The sequence below is a fragment of the Rhipicephalus microplus genome, chromosome 9 (genome assembly GCF_043290135.1).
Source record: "Rhipicephalus microplus isolate Deutch F79 chromosome 9, USDA_Rmic, whole genome shotgun sequence".
Taxonomy (NCBI): domain Eukaryota; kingdom Metazoa; phylum Arthropoda; class Arachnida; order Ixodida; family Ixodidae; genus Rhipicephalus; species Rhipicephalus microplus.
Genome location: NC_134708.1, coordinates 30,985,117 through 31,011,200, shown reverse-complemented (window position 1 = coordinate 31,011,200; position 26,084 = coordinate 30,985,117). Strand labels below are relative to the sequence as shown.

Below are 26,084 nucleotides of genomic sequence, written 5' to 3'. Positions count from 1 at the left end.
CAATTTTTTAAACTCCTGCTAAGCCTGTTATAGGCTTAGCAGGAGTTTAAGCTGTATATTAGGAAATACAAACTATTATGTGGAACTGAAATCACCATGAATTACATACTTGGAAGATTTGATTTGTTTGAAAAAAGTAGGTATAGTAAATATTGTTTTGACTATATCCCAAAACCGCGATGTGATTTTGAGGAACGCCGTAGTGCAGGGCTCCGAGATTTTTTTCCCCACCTGGTGTTCCTTAACGATCACCTCAACTGAAGTGTCGCTTCCACCGAAATGGGACAACTGCGGCCGGGATTCGATCCCGCGACTCTTGTGTCAGCAGTTGGGCCCCGTAACCATCAGGCCACCAGGGCGGGTCTTGTCGTCTTCAAGGCTGTGAGTCCAAACTATGGTTCCGCCAACAAACTGTGTTCGAAAGATTTTTCATCGCCAGAAGTTTCAACAGGTATTTAAACTACGTCGTACAAACTGCAATATACAACGGTACTCGAGACGAAATATACGTTATGATTTTAATATTTTTAAATAAGTGTGAATGATAAACGAACATCTCATCGAAAGAATGAAGTATCAAGTCAATCAATGAATGAACTGTCCATTTTTGAGAGCCTCGGACGAGAGAATGATTCGATCTACGGAATAACGCGTCAGACGAACATGCGAGCTGGTATATTAAAAAAAATACATTTAATTATTGAACGGTTCATTTAAATAACCAATTAATTACTTCAGAACAACCATCGAGTCACCCTGCATCACTGACTTCTCGTTCTAATTTTCCTTGCCCAATACTTATCGGCCGCTCCAGGGTTCAACGAACTCTCATCCAAAGAGAACGCGGTATACCGTCCGTCAGGTGAGACGCGGGGACGTGTCGATCGTCACGAAACATGGCGACTCGCGTGCTACGTGACGATATTGCGACACGCATTACCTCACGACGAATGTCACGCGTGCATGCATCTATCTACTGTTGCCAAAACGAGCAGCACTTCACCACACCTCCGTATACCCTGTTACTCCCGACAGCCGGACAGAACCTCGATATGGATGAAACATCTCACGAAAGACGCATTCACGAATACATAAAGAAGATGCAAAGCCCAATCGCTGGCACCTGGAATAGAAATAAAGAGCCATAGTTACCCGCTATTTATGGAGTGACGAAGTACAATGGTCCCGCATAAACGTGCGTACCACGCACTTATGAATATGCCCGGATAGGTATGGCGTACATAAAATGCGTAAGACCTGCAGCACTGTTACGCTCGTGTGCTCGAGTAAAAGTCGAACTTCCGGCACCCGTAGTGGCACGTCGAACTGCGTGTAGTCCTGTGCGTGCGCGCCGCCTTGAATATTTCATGGCACCTGCTGACGGGGTCCTCCTTATATGTACGCCGATCACATCATTACAAACATGAGTACACGTACAGTTTTTCTGTGTATTCAAGATCCTTCTTTCTGTCTTTCTTCCTCCATTTCTCTTTCTTTCTTTCTCTCTTGTCCATACTGAGTGGACACCCTTGACAGCTGTAACAACCAGAATATAAGCGGCATGCATTTTTCGGCCTATATTTTTTTTTCTTCGGCGTTGTTCTTATCTCCTCCTCCCTCCTCTTTCTCTATCTCTTGATGCGTACGGACCTACGCGTCCAAAATCGTAGTGTACCGGCCATTCTGCGTGCCGCAGCGTCTGTAAAAACAGGTCAGTGTAGATGAGCAGGGCATTGACAGTTTTCGAATCTTCGATGAGTTCGAGTGTTCTCTCAGTTCGGCCGTGTCACTCCTAAATCTGTTGTATAAATATGCGCGATTTTTCCCAAAACAAAGAGACAGAGAGAGACACACATCTATCTATCCGTTCGTCTGTCCGTCTGTCTGTCTGCCTGTCTGTCTGTCCGTTCTGTCTGTCTGTCTGTCTGTCTGTCTGTCTGTCTGTCTGTCTGTCTGTCTGTCTGTCTGTCTGTCTGTCTCTGTCTGTCTGTCTGTCTGTCTGTCTGTCCGTTCTGTCTGTCTGTCTGTCTGTCTGTCTGTCTGTCCATTTTGTCTGTCTGTCTCTCCGTTCTGTCTGTCTGTCTGTCTGTCCGTTCTGTCTGTCTGTCTGTCTGTCTGTCTGTCTGTCTGTCTGTCCGTTCTGTCTGTCTGTCTGTCCGTTCTGTCTGTCTGTCTGTCTGTCTGTCTGTCTGTCTGTCTGTCTGTCTGTCTGTCTGTCTGTCTGTCTGTCTGTCTGTCTGTCTGTCTGTCATTCAGTCAGTCAGTCATTCAGTCAGCGTATAGATCTGAGGGCAGTTTTATTGGCTTGATATATCCCAAACGAAATTGGCGTAATATATGAATGTCCAACGACCATGAATATGTCACCATGCATGTCGCCGACTTTTGATCGTCTCTATGTGTGCTAAAATTACCATGACGACATGAGAAATGACGAACACGAATATGCAGATCATGACATCAATGTCGTATCATGCGTGTCTTCTATCTCATGACATTCATGATACGGCATTAATATTAGTTGAACGAAAAATTCGGAAGGCAGCGCTGCATTCGCAACGCGACCAAGCTTGCAGCTGCGGAATTTTGCAATGCCACCTACATTTCCGATGGAGGCGGAAATGTTGTAGGCCCGTGTACTCAGATTTGGGTGCACGTTAAAGAACCCCAGGTGGTCAAAATTTCCGGAGCCCTCCACTACGGCGTCTCTCATAATCAAATGGTGGTTTTGGGACGTTAAACCCCACAAATCAATCAATGCAATGCCACCTAGAAAAATACTTTAAGGCCTGCTCACTGCCACCATGACGTCACTCGTTTTGCCCGAGTGAGCGCACGTACGGAAGGCTGAGAATCCATTGCCACCATCGTCTTCCATTAAAAGATAGTGTTCGTGGCGAGTTTTACATGCATAACAGCTTTATTCTGCCTTTTGCGAAAAAAAAAAAGGCGGGGGGGGCGCTGGTTTAAGTAATGTATTACGCTTGAAAGCGTTAATAGATTCATCTGTGCGCCATTTATTCCACGAAAAAGTCAAAGAATGTGCGCCATCGAACGTGTGGTCGACCTGTAAAAGTGAAATTCGATGAACCATCAAAGTGACGAAATAAATAATCATTATATTTAACAACACACGCACCCACAACACGCACACACACTGTCTAGAACATGCAGAGAAACTGTTCCTACTCATTTGCATACTTTCTGCAGTTTATTTGTTCTCCTTCGAACATCTGTCTTCATGCACACGTAGTCATTGAGGAGAGCGTGTGCTGCTGCCGCAAGTATGTCATGATGATGACCACTGCCCGAGAAAATAAGCTACTTTGCTTCACAAACATCTGTTGAGATCGACACAAGGAGCGGCGTTTCTTTTTTGCTCTGGCCCCTCCCGCAGTGGTGCGTAGTCAATCCTATATATATTTACTACCTGGGGTAATCGTTAGTGATGGGTCCAGAATAAATCGTGTAGCCCCCCCCCCCCCCTGATGCTTCTACTGCATTGCCGGTTCTTAGATAGGTATATTTCGTGGTGGTTCTTAAACATTCTAGCTTGGAGTAGAGATCACACAGCTGAAAACCAGTTGATTGATTGATTGATTGATTGATTGATTGATTGATTGATTGATTGATTGATTGATTGATTGATATGTGGTGTTTAACGTCCCAAAACCACCATATGATTATGAGAGACGCCGTATAGTGGAGGGCTCCGAAAATTTCGACCACCTGGGGTTCTTTAACGTGCACCTAAATCTGAGCACACGGGCCTACAACATTTCTGCCTCCATCGGAGATGCAGCCGCGGCAGCCGGGATTCGAACCCTTGACCTGCGGGTCAGCAGCCGAGTACCTTAGCCACTAGACCACCGCGGCGGGGCTCTGCTGAAAACCATTTAAGAAAGCGCTATACCATAAGTGTTTACACGCATCCAAACTCCAAACTTCAAGGAAACATGTTAGGCTAAGGTGCTGGCAACTGGCGCTAATACCGCAATGAAGTGGTTGGAACACCGGCAAGAAAAGACTATGCACAAAACCAAAGCACTAAGCAATACAACAACATTTCATTTTTCTCAGCCAAGTGAACAGACGTAATACAAAAAGTCCGCTGCGCTAATCATCAGTAGCGAAATGTTTACCGACCCTGAAGAAAAAACGCCTGTTCTGAAAAGGTACTGCCACGCGCGTTCATTATTTTATGTCCAGGGCTTACGCAAGTCCGAAACACGCATGTTACCTTTATTTCAGAGCAAAAAAAGAACATAGTGGAGATAGTGCCATTGGAACGACTTAGAAATACGTAGTACGGACGCACATACCTTCGGGTCACGAAGAAAACGGATGTCGACGTCTGCTTGACGACGCCCCCATTTCGTTCTTTGGTTGCCCTTAGGAAACCAGAACACTCGCAACTTCGGTTCCTTTGCCGCAACAATTTGCCACGCAGCATAGTCCAACCGCTCGGATTTGCAGCTGTACAAATTGCGAATATCCAGTGCACAAAGCGTACCACACGTATCCGCGCTGCAGTTAACGGATACAGAAAAACATGGCCCTCTCGAGTCGCCATCAAGCACACCAGCATGCCACGAAGACGTTCGTCAGGCTTGGCAATCCATGTCTGTCGAGCGACGAGAGCAAGCATAAACACTATGTGCAGCGAAACACACCGGTCTAAACGGAGTGACGTCAGAGCCCACTGAAGAAGCAGTGAGCAGGCCTAAAATCATCTAGGTGGCATTGCACCTTCTCGGCTCTTGGCAGAGACAGCTGTTGGGCGATACGCAACGCAACAGCGCTGTTGGAGTTTTTTAAGACACTCAGTGTACACTGAGTACACTCAGCGTACACTCAGTGTACGTATTATTTCTACGCTTATGTGATCACTACATATATCCCCTCCCCCCTTCCCGTGAGTAGGACGCCAGGCGATAAACCGGGCTAACATGGTTGTTATCTCTTTCCCTATTAGTTGGCTTGTCTCAAACCCATCTCAAGCCAAATCTGGGGCCCTATAAGACTATTCGCTCATTAAACGAACCTCCACAACAGCTGGAGTGCGGTTGTTCCACGAGCTTACACGGAAAACATGACGACTGCAGGAAGTTCTTACAAAAACAAGGAAGCTTCCGGAAGTGAATCGAACGGTCTGATTACACGCACGCCCCCTGACACAACACTTTTTTTTTCTTATTCGCTTCCGGTCTTCAAGGCAAGATAGCTCGCACGCGTGGAAATGCCCACTTGCGGCCATCCGTTGTTGTCGTCGTCAGCGTCGGCGCTGCCACAACGTCCGTCAAGCTGACGGCGCTGGAACCACCGAGCGCCGGCGTTAATAACCCGTGCTGTCAATCGTAACCGCCTTCGTTCTCGTCTCGGCTCGATCGCTTCGCGGCCAATCCGATCAGAAAAGCCGACGCAAGCCACTTTCGCTGCGTGCGGCGATCACATTATAGCCCAGCCGCCTGATTCCCACCCCCCATCTCCTTTCCAGTCGACGCTGTATACGTCAATCACAGTCCTGGTCTGAACGATGAGCCCCGAATGCGTACTTATACACATGTGTATTAACGTCGGAGTTGCGTAGGGGGCGCAATTATAGCGTTTAGCTTCGGCATGGTCAGCAATGTTGCGTGCGGCCAAAACAGCCAATTCTGCTGCGCCATCTCCTTACTCGAAACGGCTCCCGGTTGGGTTTGGAAGATACAGATACTGCAGTAGAGCATGAGATTGGGCTAGTAATAATAGTAAAGTCTTATTAATAATAAATGAGGTTAAATCCTGCGCTCGTCCTTGTCTTTGTGTGTGTGTGTGTGTGTGTGTGTGTGCGCGTGCGTGCGTGCGTACGTGCGTGCGTGCGTGTGTGTGCGTGTGTGTGCGTGTGTGTGTGTGTGTGTGTGCGTGCGTGTGTGCGTGTGTGTGTGTGTGCGTGCGTCCGTGCTTCCGTGCGTCCGTGCGTGCGTGCGTGCGTGCGTGCGTGTGTGTGTGTGTGTGTGTGTGTGTGTGTGTGTGTGTGTGTGTGTGTGTGTGTGTGTGTGTGTGTGTGTGTGTGTGTGTGTTCACGTGTACACCGACGGATCATGTCTGAATCAAAGCTCTACGTCGGCACTCTTTGTACCTGCATACCAAGCGAGAAAAGCTTTTAAACTCAACCATTTCACAACATCCACAACAGCAGAACTCTGTGCAATACTCTGTGCTTTACGCTTTATATGTTTACAGCAAGGTCCACTTCGATGTGTAGTTATCAGTGACTCCCTTTTCTTTAAAAGTTAGTTTCTTTAAAAGAAATCAGCTTGGGCAACGAAGCTAGTGAGCTCGCATATGAAATAGAGAGGACGTACGCCATAGCAAAAGATTTCAACCACAGCATAATGTTCCAGTGAGTGTCAAGCCACTGTGGAATCACAAGAAACGACATAGCTGATCACATTGCATATGCAGCACATCAAGAAAATAATATATCACTGCTCCCTCTATCGATGAGCGATGCACGGTGTCTAATAAATAAGCTGAGCTATGGTGCGCAAAACTCTTTGTTGTGTAACATTGATCCCGGTATGGAATCGAATATTCCGTTAAAGGTTAGCCGATCGGCAGAAACAGTCGTCCATAGGCTTCGACTTGGTACAGCCTACACGAAGGCTTTCCTGTATAGAATAAGGAAAGCTGGCAGTCCTACCTGCTCATGTGGAGAAGCTCAAGAAGACGTGGAGCACATTCTTCTGCATTGTAAAGATCATGACGTACCTCGAAAGAATCTGTTTCAAAATCTCAATTCTTTGAATAAGCGACCTCCGTCAATTGCGAAAATGTTGGGTCCATGGCCAAAAGGAAAGCTAAAAGCCACTGCAGCGCGTGCAGTCGTTCACTTTCTGGAGGAATCAGAAATAACTCCAAAGTACTAAACAAAAAACAAATGCACTTCACTGTTAACCGTGGTATGTTTCAAAACAATATTTTCGTGTTTCACTACAATATTTTGGGGAAAACCTTTCTGAAAATAGTTCAGTATTTAAGCGACAAAATCACCTTAGACATTCCATTGAACTTTCACGTTCTTGTGTGAACACTTAAATTGACGTGATTACTTGTGTTTTTTTACAAACTCAGTGTGGTGCGGACACATTTCTATGCAGTGTGGACCCATTTATTTATTTATTTTATTTTATTTATTTATAATACCCTCAGGGCCAAATGGCATTACAGAGGGGAGTGGATTACATTGAAAACACATGGTACATGGTGGGGAGGGAAAAATACAGCGTTAGTACGAATATAAGCAAAAGTCAGCGTACAAACAAAAAATACATTAAATAGGTCCTGCGTATACAATGTTAGCTACGGTATCACGAAAAAGATGGTTGTCATCAATTGCAACAATTTCAGGGGGAAGGTGGTTCCACACTCGCGAGAAGAACGAGGCAGGAACGACTGCGCAGCTGTGTTAGTACGATAGGTGATAATTCCAACCTTGTGACGGTGATCGACACGGTTGGAAAAATACTGGGGTTGTAAAATAAGTTCTTCGTGCAAGATGGGGTGGTGATACAATTTATGAAAAGTTGATAGGCGAGAAACTTTTCTTCGAAGTGACAGGGTAGGCAGGGACAGATTATTTTTCATTGCAGATATACTGGCAGTGCGATTGTAGTTCGATAATATGAAGCCTGTGGAATTATTCTGAACTAGCTCAAGCGATGTAATTAAATTAATGTGGCTGGGATCCCAAATCGAAGAAGCATATTCTAGTTTAGGTCGTATTAATGTTTTGTACAGGGCTAATTTCAATGAAGATGGAGCTTTGGAAAAGTTACGGCGTAGGTACTCAAGCGTACGGTTAGCTTTGTTGATTATTTGTTCGACGTGCATTGCCCAAGAGAGATTGGATGTTATGTGGATGCCTAAGTACTTGTACGATTTAGTAGATTCAAGAGGTATGTCGTTTAAGTCGTAAGTAAATTGACTGCAAACACTGTGGGACACGCGCATGACTTTACATTTGTTTATGTTCAATTCCATTAACCATGTACGGCACCAGTTATCAACAGTGTTAAGGTCTGATTGAAGAGTACACGAATCAGTTATGTTATTTACCTCACGAAAAATAACGCAATCATCAGCAAATAAATGAATTCTGGATTTAATGTGGCAGGGGAGGTCATTAATATAAATTAGATATAAGAGAGGCCCAATAACCGATCTCTGAGGAACGCCGGAGTGTACTTCAGTAAAACAAGAATTATACCCGTTAGCGTAAACAAATTGTGAGCGATTTGTGAGAAAACATTAAATCCATTTAAACACGTTATGATCAAGTTTCAGTTGGCTTGCGGAAATGTTGTAGGCCCGTGTGCTCAGATTTGGGTGCACGTTAAAGAACCCCAGGTGGTCGAAATTTCCGGAGCCCTCCACTACGGCGTCTCTCATAATCATAGAGTGGTTTTGGGACGTTAAACCCCACATATCAATCAATCATCAAATCAAGTTTCAGTTGCCTTAGTTTGTGAAGTAAAAGTTTATGACATACCTTATCATATGCTTTGGAAAAATCCAAAAAGATGCAATCAGCTTGTGATGAGTTGTCCAAAATGCGGTGTAATCTGTTAGTAAATGATACCAGTTGTGTATCACAGGAGTATGATTTACGAAAGTTGTGCTGAGATGACGTGAAGAAGGAATTACTTTCAAGAAAATTTACAAGGTTTGTGAATATGATGTGCTCTAATAGCTTACAGCACGTACTGGTAAGGGAAATGGGACGATAATTAGCAGGGGAACTTTTACTACCAGATTTATGAATAGGAATTACTTTCCCGATTTTCCATTCAGATGGGAGAGTAGAAGTGTCGAGTGATTGTTGGAATATCTTGGCTAATATGATGGAACTAATTTCTACAGTATTTCTTAAAAATTTACTATTAATCGAACCATAACCAGGGGAAGAATGGTTGCTTGATTTGTTGATAAGGGAAGCGATACCAGAAATGTCTACTAAAATTGGTGGCATGGGGAGGTGATTGTAGCAAAAGGTGGAAGGAAGTGGAACATCAGATGTTTTTGTAAACATCTGATGTATAGTGGTGAGTGTCCACACCATACATTTATGTATGGTGTGGACACTCAGTGTTGAAAAACGTGAACTCATTGTGTAAGTGTTGTGCTATGTACATATGTATAGCCTTGTGTTTGCTACAAAATGTGCGATGCCGACTTTTGTGCAAGAGAAGAGGAGTAGCCGGCGCCACGCATTGGCACCAACCTCTCCTTACATACATTTAATTTAAAAAAAAAAAGGCGATGCCATAAGGAATATGGGTAGGATAGTTTACGTGGCGGAGGAGCTCTACAAAGAGCTGTACAGAAGCCGAAACAACCGGGACGATATCGTAAGAAGCCGTAACAGCCCAGAGAGATTCGACATCCTACCAGTAAAGACAGGAAAGTAATGAAAACCTTAGAAGGAATGCAAAGAACCAAAGCAGCTGGGGAGGATGAGGTAACAGCACATCTGCTGAAAGATGGCGAAAAAAGTGTTAGAAAAAAATTGCAGCATCTCCAAGGTGTGAATGATTATGAGTGAGGTGAAGCGTCCATCGATCCGTCCGCCCGTCTGTCTGTCTGATATATATATATATATATATATATATATATATATATATATATATATATATATATATATATATATATATATATATATATATATATATATATATATATATATCGATTGCGCTGGCCCTCTGTCACCTAATACACACGAGTGTGTTCTTTTGGGTGTGTGCCACCATGGCCGCCACCGCCACGGAATGCTTGGCTTGGAGATGACGGGGCGCAGAAGCTCGAGCAAACAGTCGAACTTATGTGGCGGCATTCTCAAAAAGCTAAACACCGTCAAAATAAAGAAAAATGAATTGTGCACTATCTTCCGTCTTATTGTCTTGAACTTGACTTGCCACCGCCTTCAATGCAGAGCGTTCGAAACGTGTTTGTGCTTCATGCCTTGACAACGACTTCAAGCACCACGTTCCAGACGCGTTTGTGCTGCATTGTAGGCTGCGGCAAGTCAAATTAAATTCATGTACCGTTTCTGAATACGTACGACTCTCGGAAATACTCCTCGTCGTCTCAGCGCAGCTCGGGGGGAAGGCGGCTTGCATGGCCGGCCAACTCTCGCGAACGAAAGGAGGGTCACACCCATCACCGGCTTTTTAGGGGCGAAGCTCCTTTAAGCGGCACCCGTTTGTCCCTCGTAGTAGTAGTAGTAGTAGTCGTAGTGTGTAACCAGACTCACATTTTGACCTCCAAGGTGGTGCCGGTGGGAGATTTCTTCTGTGCGTTGTTGAACAATAAAAAATTCGCAGCGTGCGCGTTAACTAAAAGCCGAATTCTCCTGTCTCTCATTCCCCATTAGCAGCCATTGGCATGTAACAAGAGAGGGTTGCTACGTTATACTCGCTGGGCGTAATCTCCTTGGTTTTAGAATGGTTTAGCGAGCGTTGGGCCGCAGTGCCATGAATACAGTGAACTAGTATATACCATGAACTCGAGGTGGTTAAAGGTGGGAAGTAGACAGGAAGCCCAAGCCATAAGAAAGTGTGCGTGTGCCTCCTCTCGTTCAATCCTTGGTATGTACGCTTCATGGCGGGGCTTCTATATGACGAATATATGATGAAAGGATGCGAGATGGTGGTACCTGGAGTGTTGAATAGGTGGACGAACGGACACACAGACAGATGCATGGATGGACGCACGGATGGCTGCACGGACGGATGGACGCATGGACGGACGCAGGAGCGGATGCGTGGACGAAAGCAGGGACGGGCGCACAGATGGACGTGCGGGCGCACGAACAGACGCACGCACGGACGGGCGGATGGACGCACGGGCGGCCACACAGACGCGCGCATGGACGGACGGAAGCAAGAACGAATGGACGAACGGAAGCTTCGCCCCATTCTCCATCATTCGCTCCGTGAATATGCTGCCATTTTTTTTTCGTTGGAGGCTTATGTGCTGCCAGAGCTGACACCATGGCATAGCGCACCAGCACCATGGCAATAGAGTCTGTCCGGCACTCCGGTACGTTTTTGCGTATACCGGATTGCCGGAGGGCGTCAAGCCGAATAGCGTTGAAACGAGCTTTTTGCACTTTTAGCCCGTACCGCCCGAAATACGCCCAAAAAACGCCCGCAACGCCTTCGCGGCCATGGCCGCCGTATCTGCGCATGCGCAAAGTAGAAATTCTTCACGGTTGCTGACTAAATCTGAAAAGAAAAAAAAAATTGACAATGCCAATAAATTTTTCGTTACAAAACGGAAATTTGTTTGTTTTCTTTACTTGCGCTATGATTTAAGCCCAACTATGAAGAAAACATCAGCATCACGGTGATCGGCATCAGAATCGGCATCACGAGTGTCCGCCGCAGTAGCATTGACACTCTTTCAGTGATTCTGTGCCACCGCGAAGCATTCTCGAAAGGGTTCATAGCGAGAACTTCTCCGAGTATAATTTTATCGTCGGAAGGCGAGTAGCGTGTCCGTAGCGCCATGCTGGTAGCGGGCCTCGAAGTAGCTTTTTTGTTGTTTTTTTTTTACGTTTTTGTTTGGCTCGACTTGACTCGGCTCAAAGGGAAGCCGGTAATGGCAACCTTGGAAGCATGTCGGGCGTTTGGGCGTTTGAGTGTCCGGTAAACTAAGGTCCCTAGATGAAACAAGTTTCCAATGTAGCGACACCTTACCCTTTCCTCTTCGCCGATGTTCCTGAAGCGCCCCCTAGAAGGTTTAAAACTTTCATCCAAAAGCGAATGTTTGGGTTCCGTTGCTACGGTGAATAGATGTAAATGAAACAAAATGGAACGAAATAAGACGTAGAATAAACAGTTACCTTTATGAACATAAACGGCACAACACAAGAGCAAGCGGAATGTGCGTTACTCAACCGGCAACGTTGTGCAGTTCTATACTTTACACCACTAGCCATGGCGTCTCGCGTAGTACATTTTAGTTCCACGGCCGCGGTATTTCGTCCAGTTCTAACTAGTCCACTTCTTCGATTGTGTTTTGTTCATGCTGTGACACAGTGAACGTGCTTCTTGCTGGATCCTGTAAGTGGCCACAGGGCGTGACGTTGTGACGATTGATTACAACCGGCTTGTGCACACGCAAGAAAAAAAAAAAACTACGACCAGACTGATACGAACACTCGTCCAGCAGCACTGCGATGACGTTTTTTTTTTTTTTTTAATGTGCCCATTTGGACAATCGTGATGCCAAGTGATTCTGATGCGGCGCTGGGAACTTCCTAAAAAGTGAGAGTTCTACTGGTGAGATGTCTCGAAGCAGCGCGTTTCGGCTCAAACGGGAACTGGTCAAGAGTGAAATGTTTCTGAAGGTGCGTTGATTACAACCTACAGCTGCTCTGTATACGTGCATACCCACATGTATTTGTACCAACTGGCATGCACTAGACACGCATTAGACGCGCGCCTGGCGTTTCAATAAAAACCGACAAGTGAACTCGCTTCGCAGATCCGCGTCGACATACGTTGACGGAGTTGCACGAAAGCATTCGCGTGAAATGGTTCATAGTTGCACTTCATGGTGCGCTTCATCTCGGAAAGCACGAGGTAAGTTGAAGAGAGCGAAACCATTTTCTGTTGTTTACGGCAACGCAGCATTGCTGAAAAACGCAGATGTTGTATTGAACGAGCATGGCGAAACAATCTATGTGCACACCGAAACACTCCTCCTCTTCAGTTTATGTTCTGGCTACGATTTTGTCTTTGGTCACGGCGAGAATCCGGCTGGAGCCATATGCGCATGCGTACTCGTTTTGAACCTTTTGCATAATAATAAATAACACCACCAGCCATTTGCAAGATCACGTGCAAGTAATGCTCCAATTACAGACGCGGATGGCAGAGAAAAAGAGGAGTAATCGAGAGAGTGAGCAGGACGGCTCGAGAACAATGAGTGACGCTACCTTGTTTCATCTAGGGACCTTACGGTAAACGCCCGTAAGGCACGCGCATGCGCAGTTCAGACCCGGTAAACCGGTATCCGCAAACTTTTTAGGAGCGAAGCTCCTTAAGGCGTGGGCTGTGCGTCCCCTGTATGTAGCCACCTCTCGTTCAGTTCTAAGTATTACGCTAGCCACCGCCCGATCTAAAGGGTACAGCCATATCCATCCGTCCATCCGTCCGTCCATCCATCCATCCATCCATCCATCCATCCGTCCGTCCGTCCGTCCGTCCGTCCGTCCGTCCATCCGTCCGTCCGCCCGTCCATCCGTCCGTCCGTCCGTCCGTCCAAAAGATGCAAGATGTTATAAACTAGACGGCGGTACGTGTAGTTGATTATGAAAGATGAAAGGTGTTATAAAATAGGAATGATGCCACATATGGCGCGTGTCATCGTTCGATATAGTGCGGCGACGTACGCTAGGGGGAGCGTTGCAGTAAAATCGAGTGGGCAAAATGTACGGAGGATTCATGGTTTACCAGGTTTACCTCCGGAGCTTCGCCCACTCATCATCATTCACTTCGTGGATATGGCGGCATTTTTTCCGTATAGCGGTTCGCCGGACAGACTAAAATCCTCTAATCTCTTGTTCGCTTGAATCAAACTCCTTGACGCTACTGGGAACGCTGTGCGAGAACGGACGAAAACAATATATGCGGCGCACTCGGTTCCCTCCACTACTCCGCTGGCGGTGATCAGCTGATCGGCGCCGGTCTCCAAAGTTCTCGCTGATAACGAGATCCGGACATGACTCTCTGGTTTTGCGACTCCCGGTCTCTCGCATGCAGCCTGTGCCAGTGTGAACATCAGTCGCTTTCTGGTCACACTGTCGCAAATGGTCGCGCGACCAGTGCTAGTAGCCGGTGTGAACCAACATTCACTGTCGCTAGGCGAATCTGTGCTTTCAGCCGCTGTCACCGTATAGCACTATAAAATCTTGCTCTGGTTGGCGCTTCACACCGCGTCTGTGTTCTAAGCGCCAAGCATTACTGGCAAATGATAAACAGATGCGGCAGATCAGCGCAAGCTGGAGAGAGATTCTAGCGCTATGCTCACTCCCTCTTACAGCACACGTTTTGCCTTGTCACAGCCAAAGCATGCCGCAGTTTGACTGAGCCGAAATAAACGCTTTTCGCTGTTCAGGTTTCTTTCCGTCGCAATGGTACGTACCCTGTGAAGTCGCTTTTGCAGTCTGAAAATGCACGCGCTGTAGACTTTCCGGACTGTTTTAGAATGTCTTCTCGAAGTTTCACACGAAAACAGTACACGATTACAAGAGATGAAAAGCGCGATACATGTTTACAGCCAGACTCGGGTTGTAAAGTTTCGCGTTTGATTGGCGGAGCGTCTGCTCACGTGGCAGTGCAGGGTGTTGCTTTGCCACGCTTGCAACAGATGGCGCGACGCACATTCGCAATATGGCGACACGCACGGAGCTCACTGTGTTGTGGTGTATAAATGTTTGCTTAAAAGAAAAAAAAGTATGTATTTAGGTGCATGTTGAATATCTTCGTGGGTGGTCATAGTAATGATTTGGCCGTCCCGAAAACCACAACATGTGGAGCCGAAAATGCTGCAGGCCCGTGTGCACAGATTTCGGTGCGCGTTAAAGAACCCCAGGTGGTCGAAATTTCCGGATCCCTCCACTACGGCGTCTCTCATAGTCATATGGTGGTTTTGGGACGTCAAACTCTACGTATAATCAAGGCCACAACATAATTACAAATAACGCCGTAGTGGAGGGCTCCCGAAATTTTGAACACCTGGGATGCTTCAGCGCGGGCACCTTAATCTAAGAACCCGAGCCGATCCGGGGCTCGAATATTTTCGCCTTCGTCGAAAACGCAGCCGCTGCGGCCGGAATTCGATCCCGCCACCTTCTGGTCCCCAGATAGAGTTAAAAGTTACTACGGTGTCTCTCATTGCGCGGCGTGCCTCACAGTCACTCCTCCATGGTCCTGGCGCAGGATTTTAGTCAACTATTTGCGAATACCAGCTGACTTTTTTTCCACGTGCAGGACATCACGGTGACGAAACCGTACGTCATACCCGTCAGCCTTGTACAAAGGGACCCCCGGTCACGAGACACTTCGAAACGTCGTGTTGGGTTATCGCACTTTGTGCTGACGGAAAAGACACTCGATCCTACACTCGACGACGGTGACCTCACGACACGCCCGACTGAGATCACTACACGGCGCACAGCGACCTAGCTTCCCTCCCCATCGCTTGCCCAACGCGCGTTCGATGATACATCCTCGGCTGAGCCTCGCAGCAGCGGTGACATAAGCACGTGGTGTCGCAGCAGAGCGCGTCGCCCAACTGCGTTCCCGTTTGCGAAACGCTCTGCCAACTTATTTACGGATGATTACGGATCTCCCTAACCTACTCATATTTAATAATAATAAGTGTTGAGGTTTAACGTCCCAAAACCGCGATACGATTTAGAGACGCCGTTGGGGGAGGGCGCCGGTAATTTCGAGCACCGGGGGTTCTTTAACGTGCACCCAAATCTAAGCACACAATTAACCTTTTCATATTTGAAAGCAGTGTCCCGCGTGGCAACTTCTCGTCGAATTATCGTAATGCTGCCTTCACAAAGAAGCTCCCTCCCCCCCCCCCAAAAAAAAAAAACGTGCTACATAGTATTTACGAATGTTCGCGCAATAATCTTCCACCGACAGGAGTTCCATCGTCAAAGAAACTCAGTTTTTATTGACCCCGGAAATAGGGGCGCTAAAAGCAGGTCGTTGTCAGGAGCGCGCCATCAATTTATTTTCTATTATGCATGTTTTCTTCAACATCGTTTTCTTTTACATACTACACAACCCGCACTTAAATGTGCAATGTTTTTTTAGTAATATTGCATGAGCAGAAGATAGCAATAACAAAAAAACAGCAACACTTTTTTGTGGACATTTGTTTCTTCACTGTTTTCATTGTTTTGATATAGCAAGCCTTTTTGGCTAAGATCAAAGAGTGAGATGGTTGGCATAAAAGAACATTTAGCTTCTCATGTTTTCTCATAAAAAATTAACGAACAAAAAAAACAGAGACGGCGAAAATCGCTGAAGGCAGTTAATTATTTTGTGAGATAACGCTCGTGTTTCTCAAGCCTGTTTTTATCTGTCCTCGCCTTGAGTACTTTTAGGTTTGGTCATGTGTTACCAACATGTCCGGATAGTCACCAGTTCAATTTCCAGTGCTCTACCTTAACCAATATCAATGTTAAAGAATGCGTGCAAGCTTTTGTGAAGCCAGTCAGCCGTCTGTAGCCCCTGTTTTACTACCACAAAACGCCACCGATGATAGCCAGCTCTGGAACTCGTTCTAGGGCCACAACATGATTGTAAAGCACGCTGAAGTGGGTGGCCCCCCTGCTATATTTCCGGCACCTGGTGTCCTTTAACGTGCATCTTAATAAATCTTAGTGCGCTGACGTTCCTGCACTTTACCTCCATCGAAATGTGCCCGTTGTGACCGGGAATCGGATCCACATCCTCGGGACTCATAGTTCATCAATACTTTTTTTTTTCGCGCTATAGATAGTTGCTAAAGCGACTGCGTGTATTATTTCTTGTGGTTGTCTGTGTGTGCTGGTAGGTTCTTTTTTTTTTTTTTTTCAGAGAAAACTTGAGAAGCGCAAACGACGAACTATGTGCATAGCGTCTCTCTGGTGTTGAAAGAAAATGGAGTGGCTTATCAATCGACGCATTTTGATACGCGAGGATTTGTTTTCCGATTTGATGTTTCGAAGTCTGACCCGCGCCACCTCTTGTGGGATGATGTGTGCATATGCTTATGGGCGGGTATATCACGTTCTGCGCCCCGCCACGGTGGTCTAGTGGCTAAGGTACTCGGCTGTTGACCCGCAGGTCACGAGCTCGAATCCCGGCTGCGGCGCCTGCATTTCCGATGGAGGCGGAAATGTTGTAGGCCCGTGTGCCCAGATTTGGGTGCACGTTATGGAACCCCAGGTGGTCTAAATTTCCGGAGCCCTCCACTACGGCGTCTCTCATATTGATGTGGTAGTTTGGGGGCGTTAAACCCCACATATCAATCAATACCACGTCCTTTGTTGCCGATAAACGCCACTCGCAAGTAAATCGTCATTCCTGTTGTGTGCCTTTTCGTTTTCTTCGTTTGCGCTTCTCAAGTTTCCTCTAATGATGGACCAACTCACCCAAACCAAGGGTTTTTTTTTTTTTTCTAGTTTCGTAGCGCTACGTCAAATAGCTACAATGCTATACCACAGGGGATTTGCTAAGTGAATTATGAAGGCAATCGCGGAATTGAAAGTTATTGGAGGCAATCAAGCGTATGCTCTTACGCATGTGTATCCCATTGACCGCTGATTCACGACCCAATGGCCGTTTCCCATTTATTCACTCCGTCGACAGATCGAGTGGCCGGCCGACCTGCATGCACAGATATAGATACGCGCATCATTCAACTGGACAAAGCAGCTCGCTGGCAACAAAGACGTCAGCGACCCTGTTTATTCGCGGGCGTGTGTGTCCTGTTCCGTCACGTTGTCGAGAGAACCGGAAGTGGCATCCGCTGCGTCCTCGAGAACGTAACAACGGTGATTCACGGTAAGGAAGGAGAATAGGGGGGGGGGGGGGGGGGCGCCAACGACAGGCCACGCGGGCGTGTGTCCCAGATGAAGACGGGCTGTCACATCATCTGTGACGCGCACGGCGCCTTACCTCATTCTCGCTTCGAGGCAGGCAAAGAAACGAGAAGCAAAGGAAACAAACAAACAAGGGAAGCGCGTTGCGTACAGGGTCAACAAATAAAACTTCTTTCTTATTTTTGCCGTTCGTCTGTCTCCTTAATGGAGTTCGCAGCTTTCCCCTTCCTCGGGCACTTTGGCGGGACCGTATAGACGAATGGGCAGGGGAGATTGCTTCAACAAGCCTACTTCCGCATCCTGTCGCCATAATTAGTCGCGACTGCCGCGGCATAGATAATCGATATGGTATAACAGAAGCGTTATCTGTGGCAGCAGTAGTTATGGAAGCCAGCTCGCGCAAGACAGGGTGAATTGGGAGACCACTGCGACCGGCCTTCGTTTCTCAGTGGACGTATAGAATACGCTGGGCATGCTAGTGATGAGGCGAAGTAAAGACGTGCGGTAGCAATGGTGGTAATATATAGCACGAATAGCAGACGAAAGTGGTAGTGTCGTCGTCGTTCTCGTCGCAGTGGTGCTAGTAGCAGTAGTAGTAGTAGTAGTATAGTAGTAGTACACTGTGGTGATGGCATACATACATACATACATACATACATGCATACATACATACATACATACATACATACATACATACATACATACATACATACATACATACATACATACATACATACATGCATACATGCATATAGATAGATAGATAGATAGATAGATAGATAGATAGATAGATAGATAGATAGATAGATAGATAGATAGATAGATAGATATATAGATAGATAGATAGATAGATAGATAGATAGATAGATAGATAGATAGATAGATAGATAGATAGATAGATAGATAGATAGATAGATAGATAGATAGATAGATAGATAGATAGATAGATAGATAGATAGATAGATAGATAGATAGATAGATAGATAGATCTAACCCCACGTGGGATAAGTGTGGGTGTCAAGTCACAGCAGTAGTTGTAGTATAGTAGCTAGTATAAGTAGCAGTAATAGGAGCCGAAGTGTGAGTAAATGATATGCAATTTTACTCGGGGGGGGGGGGGACACCTGAACAAGACCTCCGTAGATCGGTTCTTTTATTTTCTTATTTTTACTTTTTCTCTCACAAGTGCCGCTGTCACCTTGAGCAGAACTACTGAACTCACACGCGCACACGGACGGACGGCCGCTACGCGAAAGAAAAGAGGCGAGCACGTGTATCGGAAAAACTTGGGAATCAGCGTGGATATTGATCGAGATTGCGGGCAGCACACATCGATCGCGGTCTGTTCCGAGTAACGCGACGCTTTAGTGCGGAACGCCTCGGTGCGACCGGTGGGGCGGATTTTAATGATGGGGGGTGCTATCCCTTCTGGGTTTCCGCATACTAAGCATTCTTGGCGCAGCGGCTTTCGCTTCGTTATTTCATTTCACGTTGAGGTGATATCCTTGGATGCCTCGTCAAACGTGTAAATTGAACATCGGTGTCCCGCTGGGGCGTCGGCGCCAACACGAGGGATGCCGAAAATCATCGCGCGATGACGTTACCTTATAGGGTGTCACAGGTCTTCGAAATTTGTGATCTCGCTTAAGTGAGCACTAAATCTGACGAGCACAAGGTGAAGAGCCGACACAGTACAGGCGCTATGATACTGGGCAAAAGCAAACACATCTGATATCGGCTCGATTTGAAAGTTTTTTGATAAAAATAAATAAATAAAATTTTTTGATATTTTCGCATTCTTTTGAATTAGAACTTCGGCGGTTCTCCTTTTGACATGCGCAGTTCTGGTCAGTATCACGTTAGCAGCATTTTCAAAGCACCACGGTAGGCTATGATGTATAGCAAAGTATGGATTTTATGGGCTTGAAATCCTTAGTGATTATTCACCAACTTATGGTCAGACTTTGACGGCGCTAGACTTTAGAACACACACAACGCGGTGAGCGTTCTGATAATCAGCATACTCAAAATAGACCAGCGTTCTGGCTTGTTCTAATATACTCTAGGACACTGAGCCAAGAACACTCACTTCTGTGCTATTGCCTAATTTAATGCTGCAAGCCCGTGTACTTCGATTTAGGTGCGCGTTAAAGAAATCCGGGTGATAAACATTTTTGTAGCCTTCTGCTACGGCGTATCTAATAAGCACAACATGGTTTCGGGATGAAAAATGCCAACGTTTACTATTTTGTAATTATCACTCCTACCAACAGCCACTGCAGTCAATACGTTACCGCCAAGTGGGCTATTCAGATTGTCCAATAAAGCGGTTGCCTCGCAGACCACCTTCGGATTTTCGCTGCTTCACACATCAGGTGCAACGCCTATAGGAAGCTATGCAAGTAGTTCGGCCGGCAAAACGTATCACTCCGCGCGCATCGTGGTCGGCTATTGTCGTAAAGCTCGCGCGGGCCGAGTGTGGGAAGCGTACAACGAGGTTTGTTTACTTGTAGGAAAAAAACAGGCTCGTTTAATATCTAGCCTAAAAAACGAAAAGAAAATTCCATTTTGAGTATATAGGAACGGCGTTGAACTATTTCTTAATGTGAACGCGTAGACTGCGAGAAGTCTCGCTAGCCTACACAGCGTTGTGCCTGATGTGCGAATTGGAGTCAAGGAGGATTTTTAAAAAAAAATGCGGGAGTGGAAATGATTGCCCAGGAGTGAAGCCATTCCTCTGACAAGATGGTGGCTGTGGTCGCCGTCTTACTAGGGGCATGATAAATTATCACCGTTGAGCGATTAAAAACGAAGCGTTTCCCTCGCACGCCCAACGAGTTTAATGTGGGAACTTTTTGGTTTAACATTGTGCTCCAAGTGCGTCTTACAGTTACTAGTTTTCCTGGTGAGCAAAGATCTTTAAAGATTCGGTCATCCATACTCGTTTCTGTGTGTTATTTCGTCGGAAACAACTATCTTTCAATATAGAACTAACGTAGCATTTACTTAACATATCAAAGCCACTTGATCTTTAAGTGGGCACCATCAGAATAGAGCATGTTTCCGCCGTCTTGGCAGGGGCAAAATGTAGTTTCACTTCTGCTGGCAAGGCATTGCGGGAGCTTGCACTCCAGCAATTTTTCTTTAATCCTCCTTGATCGGAGTATAGTCGCCAGACTACGAGGCAACTCGACACCAGCCTCGGATGAAGTCGTGGGCGCCGCAGGACGTTCTGCGACGAGGCTTCGCTATTTTTCTCTTCTCAGTGATGGAAATGAAGTCCGCTGCGATATTACTCGCGTATCGCGGACGTTGCCGCTCAATTACACAACCGGTTCCGCGTCGCAGTATGTTATCTTTTCTTTTTCTCTCTTAATCTCGTTCCCGTTTTATTTTCCTTCGGTATTTTTTTTTTATCTTGACGAGTGGCTAACTTCGGTAGAGCCACCATTCTCTGTAGCATGGATATGCCGACCACACTTATCACATTCGTTCGCCGGCAGTAGCTTTTCCTCCTTGTGAAGCAGCGATAAAAAGACGACGGCGACGCCGAAGTGCTGTTGGCAAACAAGGATTTGATTGATATGTGGGGTTTAACGTCCCAAAAGCACCATATGATTATGAGAGACGCCGTAGTGGAGGGCTCCGGAAATTTAGACCACCTGGGGTTCTTTAACATGCACCCAAATCTGAGCACACGGGCCTACAACATTTCCGCCTCCATCGGAAATGCAGCCGCCGCAGCCGGGATTCGAACCCGCGCCCTGCGGGTCAGCAGCCGAGTACCTTAGCCACTAGACCACCGCGGCGGGGTGCTGTTGGCAAACAAGGAGCCTTAAAAGCTCGGCTGCTTTGTGGGCGCCAGTCGTCGTGTAGGCCTTGGCAATGGCCCGACAGACGGAGTACTATATTGCTCTCCAGTATACTTTTTTTTTGCTGTTGTTCTGCATCCAGTTTGTTTGTTTGTTTGTTTGTTTGTTTGTTTGTTTGTTTGTTTGTTTGTTTGTTTGTTTGTTTGTTTGTTTGTTTGTTTGTTTGTTTGTAGTTTAGGGTGATGTTGACGCTTCGCAGTGTCGCCGGCCACATAATTAAAGTAGTAGCCGCTAGGGGACCTCAAAAGCGCCCCCTTCTGTACAGCATATCAGCGGCTCTAAGAACAGGATATTCTATAGTGAAGGCTACTATATATGCGCTGCTCTAACGCGCAGCAACGACTTCAACGAAACCAGTAAATCCACCAAGCTGCATAAATTCAACAAACGATTAGCTGTTGAAGAACAAAGCCCCAGCACTAAGAAGGGGTTCAAGAATGTGCGTTCCCAGCTTCCCACAAATCACTGACAGGAAGTCCTGTAAGTGTAGAAGCGCAACTTCGCAAGGTATAGCTCACACATTGATTGGTTGATTGATTTATTGATTCATTCATTCATTCAGGGTAAACGAGTGGGTGATTGAACACACCTCACGCTCGCTTTCTGGTCTTTAATTTTTGTTCACGTAAACACGTTTCTTACATGCGTTGCACCTTCCAGGGTATACACCTATGTCTATACGACTTTGAGCTCAAGGCCACGGGTTCGACTCCTGGACGCGGCGGCCGCATGTCGACGGGGGGTGAAACCGGTGTGTACGTAGTTACAGGCGCATGGTGAAGAACCCCGGGTAGCCGTATTGATATGGAATTCCCAACTGGCACACACTTCACGAAAAGATCGGTGTTTTCGGCAAGTAAAACTCATCAAATAGCACTTTGTGTTGAGCTAGGACACAGTTTTAAGTGAGGAAGTTACAGAGCGGGCTCGCAAAAACCCAAATGAGTTGTTGGTGTAAGGATACCCATTTTCACTTTGTTTCGTGGCTCTAAAGATAGCTGGCAACACGAGGAAAACATATATACAAAAATAGTAGAAGTAAAAACACGACGTCACTGGGTGCCTGAATGCGTACGCGTCTGGAATGTACGGCTTGCGACCGTGTTTCTCAAGAATCATGCGCGCATTCATATCGTAAAAAAAAGAAGGCAACGGTTGTTTTATAGATGTTAATAAAGACGATAGTGTTGAGATACTTAAACGCAAAAATTTTTGTCTGTCTGTCTGCGTCACACGCAAGGAGGTTTAAAAAAATAAACCTCCTTGGTCACACGATTCAGCCACCACCCAGTGCTTAAGCACTCGCTGAACGCCCAGCCATCTTTAACTGGTGGCTGCGTTCATACTTGTGGATGTTATAGATCAAACAGCAAATACACAGAATCACGTTTCAGTGGCTTCCAAGTCACTGCGGCATATTGGGCAACGAACATGCCGATGCAGCTGCCCGATCAGCACACGAAGATGGTGAAGAAAAATCTACGCCATATTCAAGGACTGATGCTGCAATGACCATCCGAAAAATCGCTAATGCAGAATTAAAATCCCTGTGGAACACCGAGTGCTTACGGCACACGCGACTGCGTAGACTGGACACGTCTCGTCGACTCCGGCCCCCGTCTGGACTCTCTCGACTCGAGACAACGGTGCTTTGCCGACTATGGCTTGGTGTCGCCTTCACCAAAGCTTTCGCCTTCCGAATCGGCATGGAAGACAGTGCTGCTTGCGGTCATTGCGGCAGCGATGAAACTATAGAGCACGTTCTCTGTCACTGCCCTCGTTACAGCGTGCAAAGACGGCAACTAGCTGCTGCGTTAGCTCGCCTTGACGACAGACCTTTGTCTGAACAATCAGTGCTGGAAAGACGACATGATTTGTGTGCTCACAGAAAATCAGTGAAGGCCTTACTAAACTTTTTGCGTGGCAGCGGTCTATTGTATAGACTGTAGCACCCCAGCTCCCCCCCCCCCTTTTTTTTTCGCGCGCGTCTATTTTCCTCTTCGCTTTCTTTCCAATCTTTCTTCCCCATTCCCCCTTCCCCTAGTGCAGGGTAGCAAACCGGATGCTCCATTTTCTGGTTAACCTCCCTGCCTTTCCCTCATTTTATTCTCTCTCTTTATGCATATCTGAGGCGCAACATCAATATGTAAGCATTAGGTGGTGAGTTCATCTACTATAAAATATAAAGATGCGTAATTCTGGACAACCTAGTGTTATTTGTTTGTTTGTTTTTGTTCGATCGGATTTCTACGCTTATCAATATCGCTCATCGCGATAACCTGCTGGAGTATTTTCGTCGTCCTAATAACGATGCTGACGCGTACGGCTGCCAAAGCAGGCGCGTGGCGCTCCCTTCTGTCCGCATGACGTGACGTGGCCTTCGTCCTCTGGAAAAACGACCTGGCAGCGCTTCAAACTACGTCGCGAGCGAACTGTGAGAGCATCGATTGGATTTCACTTTTACGGGCTTCGATATCTGTTTGAAATACCGGGAGGGAAAGGCTACGCCACCAGCTGTCGTCACAGATAATAGTAGTGATAATATCAGGGGTTTTCCGTCCCAAAACCACGACAGGATTACGAGGGGCGCCGTAGTGGAGGGCTCTGGAAATTTCGACCATCTGGTGTGTGTTTTTTTTTTTTTTAACACGTGCGGACATCGCTCGGTACACAGGCCTCTAGCATCTTGCCTTCGACGATATGTTACTGCCGCAGCCGGGAACGATCCCTCGACCTTTTGGTCAGCAGCCGATCAACGTAACCGCTACCCCATTGCGGTGGACAAGAGCTGAGGTAAAGTGCTTAGTGATGTATTAGTGAGCTAGTAGTGATGCTTTTGGCTCTCGGAGGGCTTGTGCTTAAGGCCAAAGTGTTTACTGCACAGCTAAAATGCATAGAAATAAAATGCACGCCCCGCCGCGGTGGTCTAGTGGCTAATGTACTCGGCTGCTGACCCGCAGGTCGCGGGATCGAATCCCGGCTGCGGCGGCTGCATTTCCGATGGAGGCGGCAATGCTGTAAGCCCGTGTGCTCAGATTTGGGTGCACGTTAAGGAACCCCAGGTGGTCGAAATTTTCGGAGCCCTCCACTACACCGTCTCTCATAATCATATGGTGGTTTTGGGACGTTAAACCCCACATATCAATCAATCAATCAATCAATCAAGAAATAAAATGCACAGAAATATCCCCTCTTACGCAAACATTCAATCTTACATCGCTTAAGATGACACTAGAGAAGCTGCAGGTTCCAAAAAAAAAAAACTTCCCTGGAAGAAATGTTCCCGAAATAAACGTCCCCACACGGACAGCGTCACACGTTGCGGCTTCCAGTCGTCCATTATTTATTTCTCATAGAATGCATGCGCGTAAGATTGCAGCTTACTGAAATACTACTGACAATGTACGATAATCACATACCAACTGTCCCAACCTATCAGTATAGGTGTAATTCCAGATGCAATATCACATACATTGCGCATGTCAAATACATGTCATCTAGCTATGCGCGAGCCTGAAAAGATATTAAGGGAGGGACAGTTCAGCGTCCATGCACTTCATTCGGAGGCAGCAGTTTGGTCGCACCAGCACTCTCAAGGTAAGTGTGCGATTCCGGGAGCTCATTCGATACTTGCCCAGTGGTTTACTTAACGATACTTAAATCGAACAAAGTAGGCACGAAGCTGTCTGTACCTGGGTGGTTATATGTTCACAAGACAAAAAGATACTCCATCGGGCATCCGCTGATGTTGTGCAAAACATAATGGATGCAAAAGGCAGCTTTAATTACGAACAAATCCTCCAGCGACTACCACCTAAGTGCTCACTACAACCACTCTGGAGGTAATGCTGCAATTTATATCGCAAGAACAAGGCAGCAAATGAAAAACGGCAGCTCATGTCTCGAGAGGAAAAAAAAAAACAGCCATCATTGTCACAAGTGCTGTTGAAAACTTTAATGGCTGTAAAAGCAGTCTTTGGAAAAGACGTCATGACAAAGGCGAGCTTCTTCCATTTGCGCCAAAGCACCTGGCGAAAAATTCGAGAGCTCGGACTGGTCATTCTTTACGGGCAAGATCAGGTGTTTCGAACTTTCGTGAGAATGCTGGACGCCCTCGCTTTCCTGCCTCTGGATGACGTAGAAGGTAGATTGACCACATTGAAAGATTTCATGCCGAAAGCTGGCCGAGATGTACTGAAGCAACGCCTCCTAGAAAAACTACGCCTGGAACGTGGCTCTCTTTTCACTTGAGAGCTTCGTGCCAACACAAAATCTCGGAGGCCATGCTTCCTGCCGCGTGCTGTGACCGTCCGCCGCGTGGCGCCGCTAGCCTCTGTACCGCTCTGTCACGTGACATTAGCGTACCGCTTCTGTCACGTGACATCAGAGCATTGCTGCGTTCGCAGGGGGCAACCGCCAAAGGCGCTCACCTCTGTACCGGAGGGGGAGGGTAAAATCCGAGGGTAGGGCGGCGCATTGGCGGCTCACGTTCCAGGCATAATTTTTCTAGGAGGCGTTGACTGAGGTATTTTGATGAAATGTATTTTTCAGCTACT

The 26,084-nt window shown here is 46.6% G+C and overlaps 1 protein-coding gene and 1 long non-coding RNA gene across 2 annotated transcripts in view; one reads left to right on the top strand and one right to left on the bottom strand.

The window, feature by feature from the left end:
• Window positions 1–5,009, bottom strand: part of LOC142771649 (uncharacterized) — a 148,975-nt gene extending 143,966 nt beyond the window's left edge. Inside the window, exon 1 of the mRNA XM_075873413.1 lies at window positions 4,323–5,009. Within this exon, the coding sequence (XP_075729528.1) occupies window positions 4,323–4,648 (326 nt within the window). The 5' untranslated portion in view covers window positions 4,649–5,009. The remainder of the gene's footprint in view (window positions 1–4,322) is intronic.
• The window catches only part of LOC142771650 (uncharacterized), a 310,230-nt gene that overhangs the window by 261,785 nt on the left and 22,361 nt on the right, over window positions 1–26,084 (top strand). The gene's annotated exons all lie outside the window — the stretch shown is intronic.